Below are 16,701 nucleotides of genomic sequence, written 5' to 3' on the forward strand. Positions count from 1 at the left end.
AATGTTCACCAAATACTTGAAGTCAGAGTATTCAGCTGCGGTCGCGAGATGTTAACTCGCCCGCCTGGTTTGCAGGAGGTTGTGAGTTCCATCCCGACCCTGATACCTGTATATATGGAGTCGGCGTGTTCTCCAATGTCGTATCGTGGATTTTTATCTCCGGGTCTTCCGGTTTTTCGCTCCACATTTAGAAACATTCATCTAGAGTGTTTGGCTGCTATAAATGTCCACATAAGCCACTTCGTGTAGCTATCATTTGTGGCCAGGTCGCTTCTGAAAAAGAGCTATACAGCTCAGTGGGCCGTACGTGATGAAAAATAGTTTAGTTTGTTTCCTACTCACTGTTGATGTAATGCAAGGATGTTACAACATGTAACGGGTTCTCCAGTACTGTATATAGTCAGGTGTTAAGCGTGCACACGTTACTGACATTCACGTTTTAAGCTATGCGCAGAACACACGCTGGGACACGCAATAAAAGCTGGCGATGATTCCTCCTCCAGAGTTTTGCCGCTGCTGTTGAACACACTCTGAAGCCCACCCTGCATCACTCGCATCTAGAAACGTGTTCATCGGTGGGTTCAGCTCTTATAAGACGCCACTCACACACATTAGTGTCATATTGATGAGAATTTACAACTTCCTCTCGCTAAGAAACAGTTTATAGTTTCCCAGGTGAAACCAACGGAGCTTTCAGCTCTTTTTCAGAGGCGACCTGGCCATACGTAATAGTTCGTCGCAGTGGCTGATATCATTACGTGGGAATTTACAGCAGCAGCCAAATAATCTCAACGAGTGTCGATTATCGGCAAACTCGGAGGACCTGGAGAACAATCCACGCGACCACCACGATGGAGAGAGAACACACAGCCTCCAAATATACAACAGGCATCGTCAGGGTCCGAAATCGAACCTGCGACCTGCCGTGTACCAGGCGAGGCAGTTAACATCTTGCCATCATGGCATCACATCTTCCCTGAGGTATGGGGCTCCGTGCTACGGAGAAGGGCCATTGCCCGTAACGTCACCTGTTATAGGTTTTATATTTTTAGGCCAGTGTTATTGACGAATGTGTCAACACTTTTGTTACTCGCGGTGTAGGAGAGCCTATCTCACTGCCAGCCCACAGATTGCGGAGGGAAAGAAACTGGAATGAACCTCACCGACCTGGACTGACCGGCGTGGTGAAGTAGGTCAAAACAAAATAACAACCCGCCCCCACCCCCCCCCCCGCCCGGGGACCCACACCACGGGCTTGGGGAAGCCCTGGCCCAGCAGCTGATCGGCAAGGGGGGCCTTGTAGATGCACCGTGCGTACCGGACCCCCTTGTGGAAGTTGAGGTACTTCTCGTGGAGGCGTATCTCGCTGCCCAGGGGCAGCAGCACCTCCTGGTAGCTATCCTTCATGCTGCGGGGCTCCAGCTCGTCCTGGCTGGTGGGCAGCAGCTCGCTCTGGGCCTTGCGCTCCATCGCCACCTTGCCGTGGTCACTGCACCCGCACAGCCCAGCAGTAGCGGTTCACTTTATTATATGTTCAACGACTGCTTTTACGCGTGACTGTCGTGCGGTTTGAGCACCAGATACACAAGAAAAATAGTAATTAAATAAATAGTATGTTTGTCGATGTTACATTGTAAGTGGACGTCAGCCCACGTAGCCACAGAGCTACATGACAGCCTCCTCCTCCAGCACGTGCAGGGCAACAACCAGCCCGCCCAGCACACCCTGACGGACTTCACCGCCAGACACAATGTGCACCAGGGTCTCCTGCTCCCCGCATTCACACAGTGGGCTATCACATCGTAGTATGATGCCCCCTCGATATTTGAAAGCAGCATACACCCTACCCTGGTCACACCGGATGCGGTGTAACTGAACCTCCCCCACCCCCAATTCCAGTAGCCTGTAGTGCCACTGGAATGAATACAAAGCACCTGGGTAAACTGTTCAGCTAGGGCCATACACGGTCATGTCCGAGAGGCTTGCCAATCTGATTCTGACTGTGCGAGTCTATGGGTCTATGCGCGAGTGTGTGGTGGTGCTCCCCCGTAATCTAGCACTGTGCCGGTCCTCTATATACAACGTAGTCTTTGGCCAATTTGGTAATGGCTCCGAGTTGTTCTCTCTCTGTGTGCCAGAGCGAGCGAATGCAGTGCGGCGGCGGGGGTGGCGGCGCACCGTAACAAGGGTCTGGTGGATCACGGTAAAAACGATGTGAAAATCCCTTTCCGTGGGCGTCGAGGGGGAGCCGTTTACTGCCTCGTCAGGCAAAGGTGGCTAGAGCAACGTGCCCAATAATGTCATGCGTCCCTTCTGTAGGGGATACAGTATTGCCCCCTCTTCGAGTGGCCCAGTTTCCTCTCACACGTAGAAACTCATCTGTTGGATCGAAACATCGTAACGTAGAGAGGACCGCAAGGCTTAGGCAATTGCTGGTAGTGTCGGCTCATCGCCTGGCTGCTGCCTTGCAGCTGCGGTTCCTCAGCGATTGTGAGATTTTCAATCTGCACGAACGACAACGCTGTATATATATAAAACTAAATATTATTATTGCTTCATACTTGTGCAGAGAGGAATGACATAACAAGAAGAGATGTCATGACACCACAGTAACACGAAGCGTATCCGTCTGGCAAGGCTTAGCTAACCAACCCAAGTGAATGGGTGCCCTGCCACCAAACCGAGTTATGCACACACCTATTCCCGGGCACAAACAAAAATGCGAACGTTCACAAGTGGGGAGGAATGCATGATGCTCACTTTGCACGGTTGAGAGCGCGCAAAGCAGCACGGGGTGCCGCGTACTTGGGGTTTGCGCCGATGTGCGCGCAGAGGGAAGCACGCGGATCAAGAGCACATGGGTTGGCTTGGCCAGGAGACGTCGCGGGTCAAGAGGTCAAGTTGATTTTGTGTAGCCAGGTGAGAATAGTAAGTAAAACTCAGTTGTATGTGGCACACTTCACACAAGGCCTCGCAACGCTTTACAACGCAATCCCAATAAAAAACCCTCAACGTTAAAATGAAGAGGGAAAACAACCCTCCACAGATGGGGATACGCAAGAAAAAAATAAATGTGTTTTCATAAGAGCCCCGACTGACAAAGTGTCTCTAACGGACCAGGGCAAGACGTTCCACAAGCGAGGCGCCTGATTACTGGATCCTCCATCACCTACTGAACGCAGAAAAGACCAGGATGAGTCTCATTTGTAAGAGTGACCCGGGGCATCGATCTGTCAGTAGGGGGTGAAGATTGTTGCCACTGTGTATGTGTGAGATCCCAACATGTGTGGTGGAATTTTCGAATTTGACAAATGTGGACACGAGTCTGGCTAATTGCCTGATGACGCTAGTTGTAATCACCAGCGAAAAATCGTATTCGAATTGCAAATGTTGTGGGTTTACTCTCCAACATACCGGTGCACTGAAGTAGTAACTAATTGGCACGTTTTGTTTACGTGACAAACCTTACCAGTTTGCGGTGTCGGGTGGTGGCGGGTTTAACGACACATTTAAATTGACGCGATCGAACACAAAAAACCTTGATTATGAACATTGGTCGCGAAAGCCTACTACGTGACGCTGGTACACGATGGCCGAGTCTTGCGATTGACGTCAGGGGGTCTTCAACTTCCATTTATTTAGAACCGCTTTTTGTGTTTAGTTTGTTGTCCTTCCCCCGTACCTCCGATTAGCACAGTTGGCTACGTACAGTACGAAAGAAGTTCAACATACAATTATGTACACTCACTGACTGAAGCGGAATGTGCGTAGTACAGCAAACCATTGCCAATCGCGGTGGGGGCTACGTTCTTGAAAATCGCCGCAAACGGCAAATCCGCGATCCGTAAACTCAAAAGCAAATGAGAAAACTCGGGTTTGGTTCGAGGTTCGTGGTATGACACCCATCCCTCCTTTTGCTTTATGTTACCCTACATCAGCCCAACACGTTAAACAGGAAGTATATGTTGAATGTCAAATGATTAACATTTTCTAGCGTTAAATATAACTTGTACGGTAAATATATGGAATTTTAAAAAAGGAATGTCGTGTACAATACCGTACACGTATCCTCGAAAAGCACTGTATACTACAGGACGAAGAATCGTGCGCCTGAACCTCACTGGCTATTCAGTGGAGGCTGGGAAGGGCGTGTGCCCTAGGACCTGCGATGGGCCGCTTGCGAGACAAGGTGGCACATGGAGACATGATGGTGCGTGTGTTCATACACGGCAGCATCGTCATGAGCAGTACAGTTACAATGTGTGCAGAGATCTCACAGGCAACCGCGAATGGTCGAACCACAGGGGCGCGATCGTTGAAATGCACCTCGGTAAATTAGGCGCGAGAGCTAAACCTGTGAGAGGGAAGGGTTTGCTGTATTACAATGTTTATTATTACTCCTGCGGTAATAATCAGGGTGGCCGTTGGATTGGAACCGTGACCGCCCGCTACAAGCAGCTACTGGCCGGGCCACGTAGCCACGCTGAAACTACGAAGTGGCAGCCAAAGAGCGGAACGTGCCGGAGAGAACGTCCAATGCAGAGATGGGGCGATGAGATTAGCGGCTGTCCAGAAGCCACGTGGATTGTTGGCAGGTGAGTCTGTGAGGGATGGCGAAAGCTTGGGGCGGCCTTCATCCAGCAGTGGATTTATCATAGCTGCTGAGGATGACAATGATGATCTTTACCTCCACAAGTCGGACACACCGATGATTTCTTGCAGCTTTTGCCGTACTGTGAAAAAAAGATTTGGCAAACACTTATCAAACGATCGCAAATGACACATTATTAAAATAATCTAAAATAATTACTCTTTGGTTCTTTCGGTAAAGTCACGTAGGTATAAAATAAATATAAAATAATCACAACACAAGCGGTCATCCTAAGGCGGAAAAAATAATCCAGCAGTGTGTTGTGATCGAAACGTCGTGATATATTTTTTATTTATTTTATACCTCCGTGACTTTACCGAAATAACCAAAGAGTATGGATTACTGCAGTCACGAAATCTTCAAATCAAGACTAAAATAATTATTTTGTTAATTTTGCCAATTGTTTCGTATGACTGTAAACGGACAGTAACGTCAACTTGTAACGGTGCGCCACCACCACCACCGCCGCCACCGCCGCCGCACCGCATTCGCTCGCTCTGGGTCACAGAGAGAGGACGACTGAGAGGCGCGACGAGGAACCACAAGCAAGCGGCCATGTGGTGGGCCATTACCAAATTGGCCAAAAACTACTTTATAAATAGAGGACCGGCAAAGCTTGGGCAATAGTTTTTTTAGCGCCAGCTCATCGCGTGGCTGCTGCTGCTGCTGCCTTGCCGCTCGTCTGTGGCTTGTCATCTTCTCTCCACGCAAGCGAGGAGTGAACACTGTGGGGTAGTGGAGCGGCGTTACAAGTCGGCGTTATTATTGTTGCTGTTACAAGTTGAAATTATTATTATAATCGCTGCCTGAAGAGTGTGACTGGTCGTGTTATGGACACGCGGCAACGGCTTCTATCTGCCAGTTGGAGGCACGCGTTACGCTCACCGCAATTGGGGTTATTTCCAAACACCGCCTCGAATGGTTCCACTTACTAATTTTCTCTGCCACGCTGAACAAGCTTGCACGTGATGAACCACACGTTGGCAATCGTACACACTCTCTTACGATTGGGAAGCCAATGTCATTTGAACGAGGGCCATTTAAGGCAACTGTAAGTTATCAGGCCAAATCCGAAGATTGACTATGGACTCTACGTGCTAAGAGCGCCGTGAGCAGCACAGCTTGAGAGTTAGTTGGAACACGCGTGAGTTTAATTAGCAGCCCCACGGCTGAGAAAAAAACAGTGACTGTGTTCCCATGGGTCACCATATTTTTAGAAGTTTAAAACAACACGTGACATTGTGTATGGGGCATCCCACCATCGTAGCTAGAATAACACACGTGGCTCTGATACGACCTTTGTCAGCAAGCCTTCGGCACGCTTCGTAGTCACACAGTTCACCGCACGTAGTCCAGATGAACTCCACGACACTTCGTGATGAAAGTTGGCTTTGTTGGGTGAATAAATGAACGTATTCGCGGTACACCGGTAGGCGGAATTAAAAAAAAGAAAATTCACAATAATAATTTATTTTCCTGCGATTCGCAACCCAAGTCAGAAAATCTTGCGGGGTGGTGTGCGTCAAAATCAGCTCTCGAGATGTCGAAGCGGTCGGAAGACGAAAGTCACGAGTAGCTGAACACGAAGCTTCACAGTCTGTTGCCGTAGAGCAGCACCCAGCCTGATGACAATTGGCTGCTCCATGTTCCAAAAGCAGATTTGACTTCTCGTACCCGAGACTTGGTAGGACAATTCCTCGATTCATTTCCGGAATAATTTGTTGGTGGACTGTGGCATCAAAAGATTACGACTCTTGTCACCACACGTTCCAATGGGAAAGCAGCTGCTGAACCGAAGGTAACTTCTCATGAAGAGTCTGCAGCTCACCGAAGGGCAACAGCGACATCGTCACGCTGTTTTGCAAGGGCCGGCGTGTTGTAATGCTGCACTGGCGTACCGCCAATACGCCCACGTGTGATCCCAATTACTCAATTAATCAACTGGGATCAAACATTGCAGCAATTATCACCCCCTACTGGTAGGCTCATGCCCGCTAGCATGCCCGGTGCTGTCTCCTTGTGCTGCACAAGGACAGCTGCCACTGGGGGTGCCTGCTCCAAGCGAGTAGCGGTGAGATGTGGGAGACGCCCTGGTGTAAAAGAGCGTGGCTCCATCACCATCAATTTGTTTTATGAAGCTGCTGCTGCTGCTGTTGCTGCATTCGGTGCACAAAGCACAACCAACGTAACTCACCGCGCTCGTCAATAAAAGGAAAAATATATATTTTTACCAACGTTTTGGGAAACAGCCCTTCTTTATAGCACATCAAAGTCAAAATCGTTATCGTGAACGAATTGGCACTATGGGGTGGTTGCGGTTGGCTCGGATGACATACAATCTTTACTTCCGTCCCTCAGGGACTGTACGTTCAAACAAACTGGAACACAGGTCAAGATTACAAACAAACATATTACATACCTTCAGTCATTATCATGCCAGTACCTACACAAACGGGGGTGAGGAGAGAATGAGTATTTCAATGCAATGTCAGGATAGAGGAATACGTTTCATTAATCTTGCTTCAGCAACGTGGACACTAAAAATCAAAATGGTTAATGTTTAAATGGTCGCGTATTATTCTTCATATTCTATTTAAATCAAGTGTGTTTTTCTTCTGTATGGAGTGACTGAAGCACACCTTTGGCAACCATGCTATTAATATAATAAATGTATTAATAATGTTGTATATCAACAACATAATGCTAATATCCACACTTCCAATTAGCACGGTTGGCTACGTACGGAGCAAAGAAAATTCAACATACATACAACCTGTTAACGTGCCACACTCGGGTGCCATTGAAAACGTGAATGTGTTAGTTTGAAAGTCACGCCCCCTGGTTGTATTCATTTGCCTGTTAAACCAAAGTCACTGAGCTGAAAGAGAATCCCTCCATCCTTGACCCCACTCCCCTACCCGTGGTGTATGCCACGGGTACAACGTTGCTTGCTCTTTCCAATATTCTTCAGCGCTATGCTCTCTTGATGGACATCCGAAACGTGCCGAGTGCCTCTCAATTCCGTGGTGTGTGCAAGACGCGCCGACTCAGACTCGCCTTGCTATAAAATACAACATAAAACTGTCTCTTTACTTGTAATTTTATTTATTTATATTTACTACTTACCCTCGCGCTATGCGTTGCGCACGGTTGCACATGATTTTGCGCGTGGTTGCAGTCGGTGTTAGCCGCTGAGATCATGACAGATTTCCCTTCTCGTTGCTGTTGCTGCATGCCCCCTGTACCGTTCCCCATCAACAGTAATGTGCACTGATGCCGACTTTATTGAGGGCGCTATTGGCACGTAAAATAAAGGTTGAATGAATGATGGACTTGTTTGCCAGATTGTTTACACTTTGTGTATCACCGCCAACACGGTCTCCCGCCGTCTATCCTGGCAGAGCATGCTCTCGGGTTGTACGTATGGCCTTTACCTGCCACTTCAGCTGTCTCAGAGGCAGACAAGTTTAATTGAACAAGGACGTCAAAGGAGATTTCATTGCTCAGGGTTTGGTGAATCCTTGAGGTTTTTTTTTTATCACCGAGTGAATAAAAAATATATTGTTGCTAAAAACTATTTTTGATTTTACCAGATAAGGGCCTACTGAGCTATTCTGCTCTTGTTCAGAAGCGACCTTGCTATCACAAATGATAGCCCAAGGAAGTGGCTTATCACTTGGACATTTATAGCAGCCAAATACCCTTAAAACATGTCGATTCTAAATATGGAAGAGAACCAGAGGAACCTGGAGATCCACATGACAACAGGGAAAACATTCAAATTCCGAATATAGAGGTGTCAGCGCCGGGATCGAACCCATGATCTCCTGTATATTAGGCGAGGTAGTTAACATCTCCTAGCCACCGTGGTGAGATGTTTATGATTTCTCTGGTTCAAAAGCCACACATCAAGGACGAGGAAAATTACTAGATGTCTTCCTCTCTCTGAAAGGAGAACACGATGTCAATTTTAAAATATTCATTCTATCATTTGCAAATCAATTACTTAAACCAACCTATAATTATGTTGCTCATGCTGTTAATGAATTGGAATCCCACGTGACCAATTTCTCAATTGGTTATTTTGATTATTTTATACGTCCCCCCGTAGAGGGACTCTATAGTTTCAACATGTAGCACTGCGGCAGTGCCGCATGGCGCTTGCTCTGGGAGAGAGCGACTGAGAGGCTTCAACCTAGCAGGGGAAGGCAGTGGCCACGTGCTAAACCGGCGCTACCAACAATTTGCCCCAGCTCTGCGATCCTCTATACATATTAACTCTTTGCCATTACAATAACATACGTGTACGTCATAAGTCTATTTTCTGATACTGTTATGATGATACACACGTCATTGGAAACTGGAAGGAACACTAAAATTAAAATAACTTTATCGGTACCGAGGCTCCCACAAGGCCATGCATGGGGGCGTGTGGCACAGTTTGTCGCCGGCTATCGTAGAGTGAGGTCGTGTCGCTATCGGTTCTCTGCGGTGAGTGATGTCTTTAAAAACAACGGCGCTACGCCTCTAAATAAAATTAACGCTAAACCGCTTACGCGTTCCGAGATTCAGCAGTGAACGGGACACAAACTCACGCTATCCCGTACAGATGGAACAGGTGGGATACACATTTTGCCGTCCCGCCCTCTCCTGGCAAGCCAGAGTGTGGCTCTTCCTCGACGCCCGTGGGAAAGGAGTTGCACAACGATTGTGTGGAGCGATCCACCAACCCTAGCTGCTGCCTCCACAGCACTGAATTACAGGCACGTGCCAGACACCATGCCGACAATGGAGGCCATTCTGACAGCAGTGCTGTGAGCAAGAAATTGCGGGGCTGACCCTGTACCTTTAACCAACTTTTATGAAAGTCAAATGACTAGACCTTGCACAGTCGTAACAACATTGGGATCATCGCATCACTTAGCAAAACTCTCAAAAGATTAGCAGGGTTGGCTACACATGGTGTGAAGAAGCTCAACATACATACTACACTCTATACTACTATACACTACACTACACACACTATACACTACAATACACACTACACTACTTTCCACTAAATTGAAAACGAATTTCTTTAGAACCGCTTTTGTGTTTAGTTTGTTGTCCATCTCCCCCGGCACCTCTGATTAGCACGGTTGGCTACGTACGGTGTAAAAGAAGTCAAACATTCATACGTACATCACTGGTTTATTTTAGGTTAGATCACCGTGCAAACAAATTGAATGCTTCACCCGTACTGACCTGCCGCCTGGCTGCTTGAAAACTCCCTGCGGGCGGCCGCGGGGAGCTGCGTCTGCAGGTACCATCCCAGCCTGCAGGACGAGACACAAAGCCTCCATGTGGTCATGCTCGCTTGTCAGGGAGCGCCCGCTAAGGTCAACAGGGCACGCGAGTGTGCGTGGTGCGTGCCAGCGTCATTTGTTGACGCAGCACACACTCGGCTTCTCGCTTTCAGCTTGAATCCAGAGGAATCCGATGAGCTATAAAGCTCTTTACAAAAAAACGATAGGAATACAATGTGTAGGAAAGGAAAACAAATTACTTTAAAAAATATATACAAATAAAACTAAACTGTGTTTATTCTCACCAGGTAAAGACCACTGAACTATCAATTTATTTTTCGCGGTATGAAGAAGGGCCATTGCCCGGACCGTCGACTGCTTTATCATTTTCCTTTTCAGGTGATGCACACGCAGCATTGTTGACGAACGTGCCGAGTTGTTGTTGTTGTCTTCCTCGTAGCTTTGTTTGCCCCGTTAACCTGAACGTGGTAGAGTATCCACCGCTGGGTGTATGTACGTTGAACTTTAAAAGCCTCTACGAGCCGTAACATCTCCCGCGGTCCTGCGATGCAATGCGATCCACTTTGCGGCCTGCACACAACCTGGTCTCATGGCTCCATCTCCGCGCTAAACGTGCTCTCGGATGCGTCCACCCCTTCAGCTGCCGCTCTATCATTAGTCCCGATCACCGGCCATCGTCCTACGACCATCACCACGCTTCTGCGGCCGTCTGGAATGCTCTTCCCTCTGATATTACGAAGCCACTGGAGCTTCTGAGGCCGTCTGGGAACGCTCTTCCTTCGATATTAGGAAGTCAATGGGGCTATGCACTTTTAAATCTAGATTGAACACCAATGTCTTAAAAACTGATTTTTGTGTTTAGTTTGTTGTCCTTCCCCCACACCTCCAATTAGTACGGTTGGCTATGTACGGTGAAAAAGAAGTTCAACATACACACATACATCATAGCCCAGGTGGTCCCTTGCAAAATGGTGGTTTCGCGTGCCTCACATTGACCACTGAATACCTTTGAAAAAGAGCTTCATAGCTCATCAGATTACTCCAGGATAAATAAAGATTCTGATTCTATCTCAATGGGTTAGTTTCACCTCCTGGTTTATCGAGGGATACAACGATGATGATCCCTCATAGCAACGGGGTCCGCCCATGCCTGCCAATACGATACGAAGTCTCTGATTTGGGGGGGGACCAAATCTTTCAGGGGTCTGGGGGTCTCAACCCAGAAAAATATCTAAATTTGAAAACTAATTTCCTGCCTAAAATATTAAAAAAACACATGGGATATACTTTTTTTTTTTTTTTTACAATGTCTACTAGTGTATTGTATTACATTGCTCTGTTTTTGCTTTTTTTACAATTTCTTGTTTCATTATATGTAATGGTAGAGATTAGGGATTAATAAAATACAACCATAACCACAATCATATGAACAGCAATCTATGCATTGATGTAAATGAAGACAAGTCCAGATATTGTGGCCAAGGTTTAACAAATTGTTGATTTTATTTACATAGCATAGCAATTATTATTACTTTTTAATATTTCTTAATAGCAATATATTTGGGGGGGGGGCATTTTGAGAATATTTGAATATTGGGGGGGATGTGATATATATAATATATATTATAATTACGGCCTTGAATGTATATATAACGGGTAACATGCCCTGTTAAGAGTGTCAGTGTATACGGCGTGAAAATCGGAAACATTAAACTCTGAGAAAGAGAATGAAACAAAGCCTGAGCAGAAGTGTGGAAAGGTGCAAGCGAAGAATTACATGGAGACTACATCTAGAATTACATGGAGACACAGAGAGAGGGGGATGGGGATCACAGCATTAATGCAATTCTCTCATCCTTACGCGTGCAATTAGTTCATTTATAAATAATGAAACCGATTACCACTGATGTATCATTACATGGGTTGGAACCCTGACCCTGACGCCTGCTGTATATGTGCAGTGTGCATGTTCTCTCTCGCTCCCCCGTGGTCGCGTGGATTTTTCTCAGGGGTCCTCCGGTTTTTCCCTCCACATTAAGAATCAACAACACGCCTTTAGAGTGTTACATTTCCACGTGATAAGCCACTTCGTTGAGTTATCACTTGTGGTCAGGTTGCTTATGAAAAAGAGCTATATAGCTCAGTGGGCCTTACCTGGTAAAATAAAAAAAAATGTGTTTAGTTTCTAAAAAATAGTTGTGTTGAGTTTAGTTCCCAAAAATGGGGATGCACAAAACGAAACGGCACGAATAGCGCACTCAATACACACACAGTACACACACAGTACACACAGTACACACACAGTACACACACAGTACACACACAGTACATGTATAATACACACAGTACACACACACAGTACATGTATAATACACACACAGTACACACACAGTACACACACAGTACATGCATAATACACACACAGTACATGCATAATACACACAGTACACACACACAGTACATGCATAATACACACAGTACATGTATAATACACACACAGTACACACACAGTACATGCATAATACACGCACAGTACACACACACAGTACATGCATAATACACACACAGTACATGCATAATACACACACAGTACACACACAGTACATGCATAATACACACACAGTACACGCATAATACACACACAGTACACACACAGTACATGCATAATACACACACAGTACACACATAATACATACACAGTACACACACAGTACATGCATAATACACACACAGTACACACACAGTACATGCATAATACATACACAGTACACGCATAATACACACACAGTACACACACAGTACATGCATAATACACACACAGTACACACACAGTACATGCATAATACATACACAGTACACACACAGTACACACACAGTACATGCATAATACATACACAGTACACACACAGTACATGCATAATACACACACAGTACACGCATAATACACACACAGTACACACACAGTACACACACAGTACATGCATAATACACACACAGTACACACACAGTACACACACGCAGTACACACACAGTACATGCATAATACACACAGTACATGCATAATACACACAGTACACACACAGTACACACACACAGTACACACACACAGTACACGCATAATACACACAGTACACACACAGTACATGCATAATACACACAGTACACACACAGTACATGCATAATACACACAGTACACACACAGTACACACACACGGTACACACACAGTACATGCATAATACACACAGTACACACACAGTACACACACACAGTACACACACACACAGTACATGCATAATACACACAGTACACACACAGTACATGCATAATACACACACAGTACATGCATAATGCACACACAGTACATGCATAATACACACACAGTACACACACACAGTACACACACAGTACATGCATAATACACACACAGTACATGCATAATACACACAGTACACACACAGTACACACAGTACATGCATAATACACACACAGTACATGCATAATACACACAGTACACACACACAGTACATGCATAATACACACACAGTACATGCATAATACACACACAGTACACACACAGTACACACACACAGTACATGCATAATACACACACTACACACACAGTACACACACACAGTACATGCATAATACACACACAGTACACACACAGTACATGCATAATACACACACAGTACACACATATACACACACACAGTACATGCATAATACACACACAGTACACACACAGTACACACACACAGTACATGCATAATACACACACAGTACACACACAGTACACACACACAGTACATGCATAATACACACAGTACACACACACACAGTAGATGCATAATACACACAGTACACACACAGTACATGCATAATACACACACAGTACACACACAGTACACACACACAGTACATGCATAATACACACACAGTATACACACACAGTACATGCATAATACACACACAGTACACACACAGTACACACACACAGTACATGCATAATACACACACAGTACACACACAGTACACACACACAGTACATGCATAATACACACACAGTACACACACAGTACACACACACAGTACATGCATAATACACACACAGTACACACACACAGTACAGACACACAGTACATGCATAATACACACAGTACACACACACACACAGTACACACACAGTACACACACACAGTACATGCATAATACACACACAGTACACACGCAGTACACACACACAGTACACACACAGTACATGCATAATACACACACAGTATACACACAGTACATGCATAATACACACACAGCAGACATGAGAGGGGAGAGAAAGCTCGTGTCAGAAGCACGACTTCTGCGTTTACAAAGCCAAAACTCAACGACCAGAAATGACTTCCTGGCCTCTGCGTCCTCAACATGCTTGACAATATTTCAAGTGAACCAGTCATTTATCCAATTGCCGAATACAGCTGCGACAATTGTTCTCCAACTAACCCTAGGTGAGCTGAAACGATCAATAATTAACTGGCGTGTTGCACCGCTTGTACAACGCGACTTTTTAATTTGTTTGGCCGTGTCGGGCGGTGGTGGGTGAATGCTCGAACAACTCCGCAGGTTTGGCCAGATGGTCGCGTGGCCCGGCCCAAAAACGTCTCAAAATAAGAGCAACGCATGGATCGGGTCGCTCGGTCGACATCACGACCCTTTGGTTTAGCGGTGGTGGTGGTGGTACTTTGCATGACCCTGGGGACTTTATTACGTTACGCCTAATTGGGTACAGTGCTGTGATGGCCAGTGAACCGAGCGCTTAACTCTCATTTGTCATCAGTATAAAAGCAACACCGTGCAACTCATTCACTCACACGGAGGGGGTGAATGAGAGTGAATGACAGAGTGAGTGAATGAAAGGGAGTGTGAGTGAACGACGGAGGAGGTGAATGAGAGTGAATGACAGAGTGAGTGAATGAAAGGCCGTGTGAGTGAATGATAGAGTGAGTGAATGAAAGGGAGTGTGAGTGAATGAGAGTGACAGAGTGAGTGAATGAAAGGCAGTGTGAGTGAATGACAGAGTGAATGAAAGCGAGTGTGAGTGAATGAAAGCGAGTGTGAGTGAACGACGGAGGTGAATGAGAGTGAATGACAGAGTGAGTGAATAAAAGGGAGTGAGTGAATGACGGAGAGAGTGAATAGTGTGAATGACAGAGTGAGTGAATGAAAGGGAGTGTGAGTGAATGACAGAGTGAATGAAAGCGAGTGTGAGTGAACGACGGAGGAAGTGAATGAGAGTGAATGACAGAGTGAGTGAATGAAAGGCCGTGTGAGTGAATGACAGAGTGAATGAAAGCGAGTGTGAGTGAACGACGGAGGAGGTGAATGAGAGTGAATGACAGAGTGAGTGAATGAAAGGCAGTGTGAGTGAATGATGGAGAGATGTGAATAGTGTGAATGACGGAGAGAGTGAATAGTGTGAATGACAGAGTGAGTGAATGACAGAGTGAATGAAAGGCAGTGTGAGTGAATGACAGAGTAAATGAAAGCGAGTGTGAGTGAACGACGGAGGAGGTGAATGACAGTGAGTGAATGAAAGGAAGTGTGAATGAATGACAGAGTGAATGAAAGCAAGTGTGAGTGAATGAAAGCGAGTGAATGAAAGCGAGTGTGAGTGAATGACGAAGGGAGTGAATTGAGTGAATGAAAGAGTGAGTGAATGAAAGGCCGTGTGAGTGAATGACAGAGTGAATGAAAGCGAGTGTGAGTGAACGACGGAGGAGGTGAATGAGAGTGAATGACAGTGAGTGAATGAAAGGCCGTGTGAGTGAATGACAGAGTGAATGAAAGCGAGTGTGAGTGAACGACGGAGGAAGTGAATGAGAGTGAATGACAGGGAGTGTGAGTGAATGACTGGGTGAATGAAAGGGAGTGTGAGTGAACGACGGAGGAAGTGAATGAAAGTGAATGACAGAGTGAGTGAATGAAGGCGAGTGTGAGTGAACGATGGAGGTGAATGAGAGTGAATGACAGGGAGTGTGAATGAACGACAGAGTGAATGAAAGCGAGTGTGAGTGAACGACGGAGGAGGTGAATGAGAGTGAATGACAGAGTGAGTGAATGAAAGGGAGTGTGAGTGAACGACGGAGGAGGTGAATGAGAGTGAATGACAGTGAGTGAATGAAAGGGAGTGTATTCAGTGTAAGTGCCGCGCTCCCACCTGCGAACAGCGATGCGACTTATCGCGGCCATGACAGAACACCCGGCGGACGCGCACCCACGGGTGTGACTCAACTCTCACGCGGTGACGTCGTCGTCACGCGCGTGGTGACGTCACGCGCAAAACGCGGCACTTGGATGGTCCAGTGCGCGATGACGTCACGAGCGATACAAGTAGGCGTCATGGCGTAAAGTCAGTTGCGTAAGAAACCAGGCGCGTCGACATTAATATAGAACGTGATGACGTCACACGTAATGTCGTTCTTTTAGAGGTTAAATTACGTCGTTTTGTTATGACGATGCATTTGCATAATTCTCCGGATCATGAGTCGCATTTATTCTCCTTGTCTTGTAAATAAAAAGTTGGGGGCGCGCCTTATAATCCGGTAGCTGTTTGTGTCTGTGACGAAATTTATATATATTGACACCGTGCGGAGAAAATATAATGATGTCATTGCGCGATTAATGTGATGAACGTAGATGGCGTCATAGAGGATCTTTGTTTTGATTTAAAGCTTTCGTGACTGCAGGGATTC

The 16,701-nt window shown here is 46.1% G+C and overlaps 1 protein-coding gene across 1 annotated transcript in view; it reads right to left on the reverse strand.

Annotated features, from left to right (window-relative positions):
* Window positions 1-16,317, reverse strand: part of ACOT9 (acyl-CoA thioesterase 9) — a 30,390-nt gene extending 14,073 nt beyond the window's left edge. The window contains exons 1-5 of the mRNA XM_032972116.2: window positions 16,167-16,317; window positions 9,896-9,966; window positions 7,071-7,094; window positions 4,688-4,733; window positions 1,319-1,489 (exon numbers count right to left, since the gene is read on the reverse strand). Of these exons, the coding sequence (XP_032828007.1) occupies window positions 1,319-1,489; window positions 4,688-4,733; window positions 7,071-7,094; window positions 9,896-9,966; window positions 16,167-16,198 (344 nt within the window). The 5' untranslated portion in view covers window positions 16,199-16,317. The remainder of the gene's footprint in view (window positions 1-1,318; window positions 1,490-4,687; window positions 4,734-7,070; window positions 7,095-9,895; window positions 9,967-16,166) is intronic.
* Between the last annotated feature and the right edge of the window lie 384 nt (window positions 16,318-16,701).

This window comes from Petromyzon marinus, chromosome 47, assembly GCF_048934315.1.
Source record: "Petromyzon marinus isolate PM22_M1 ecotype Great Lakes invasive population chromosome 47, UKy_Petmar_22M1.pri1.0, whole genome shotgun sequence".
Classification (NCBI taxonomy): domain Eukaryota; kingdom Metazoa; phylum Chordata; class Hyperoartia; order Petromyzontiformes; family Petromyzontidae; genus Petromyzon; species Petromyzon marinus.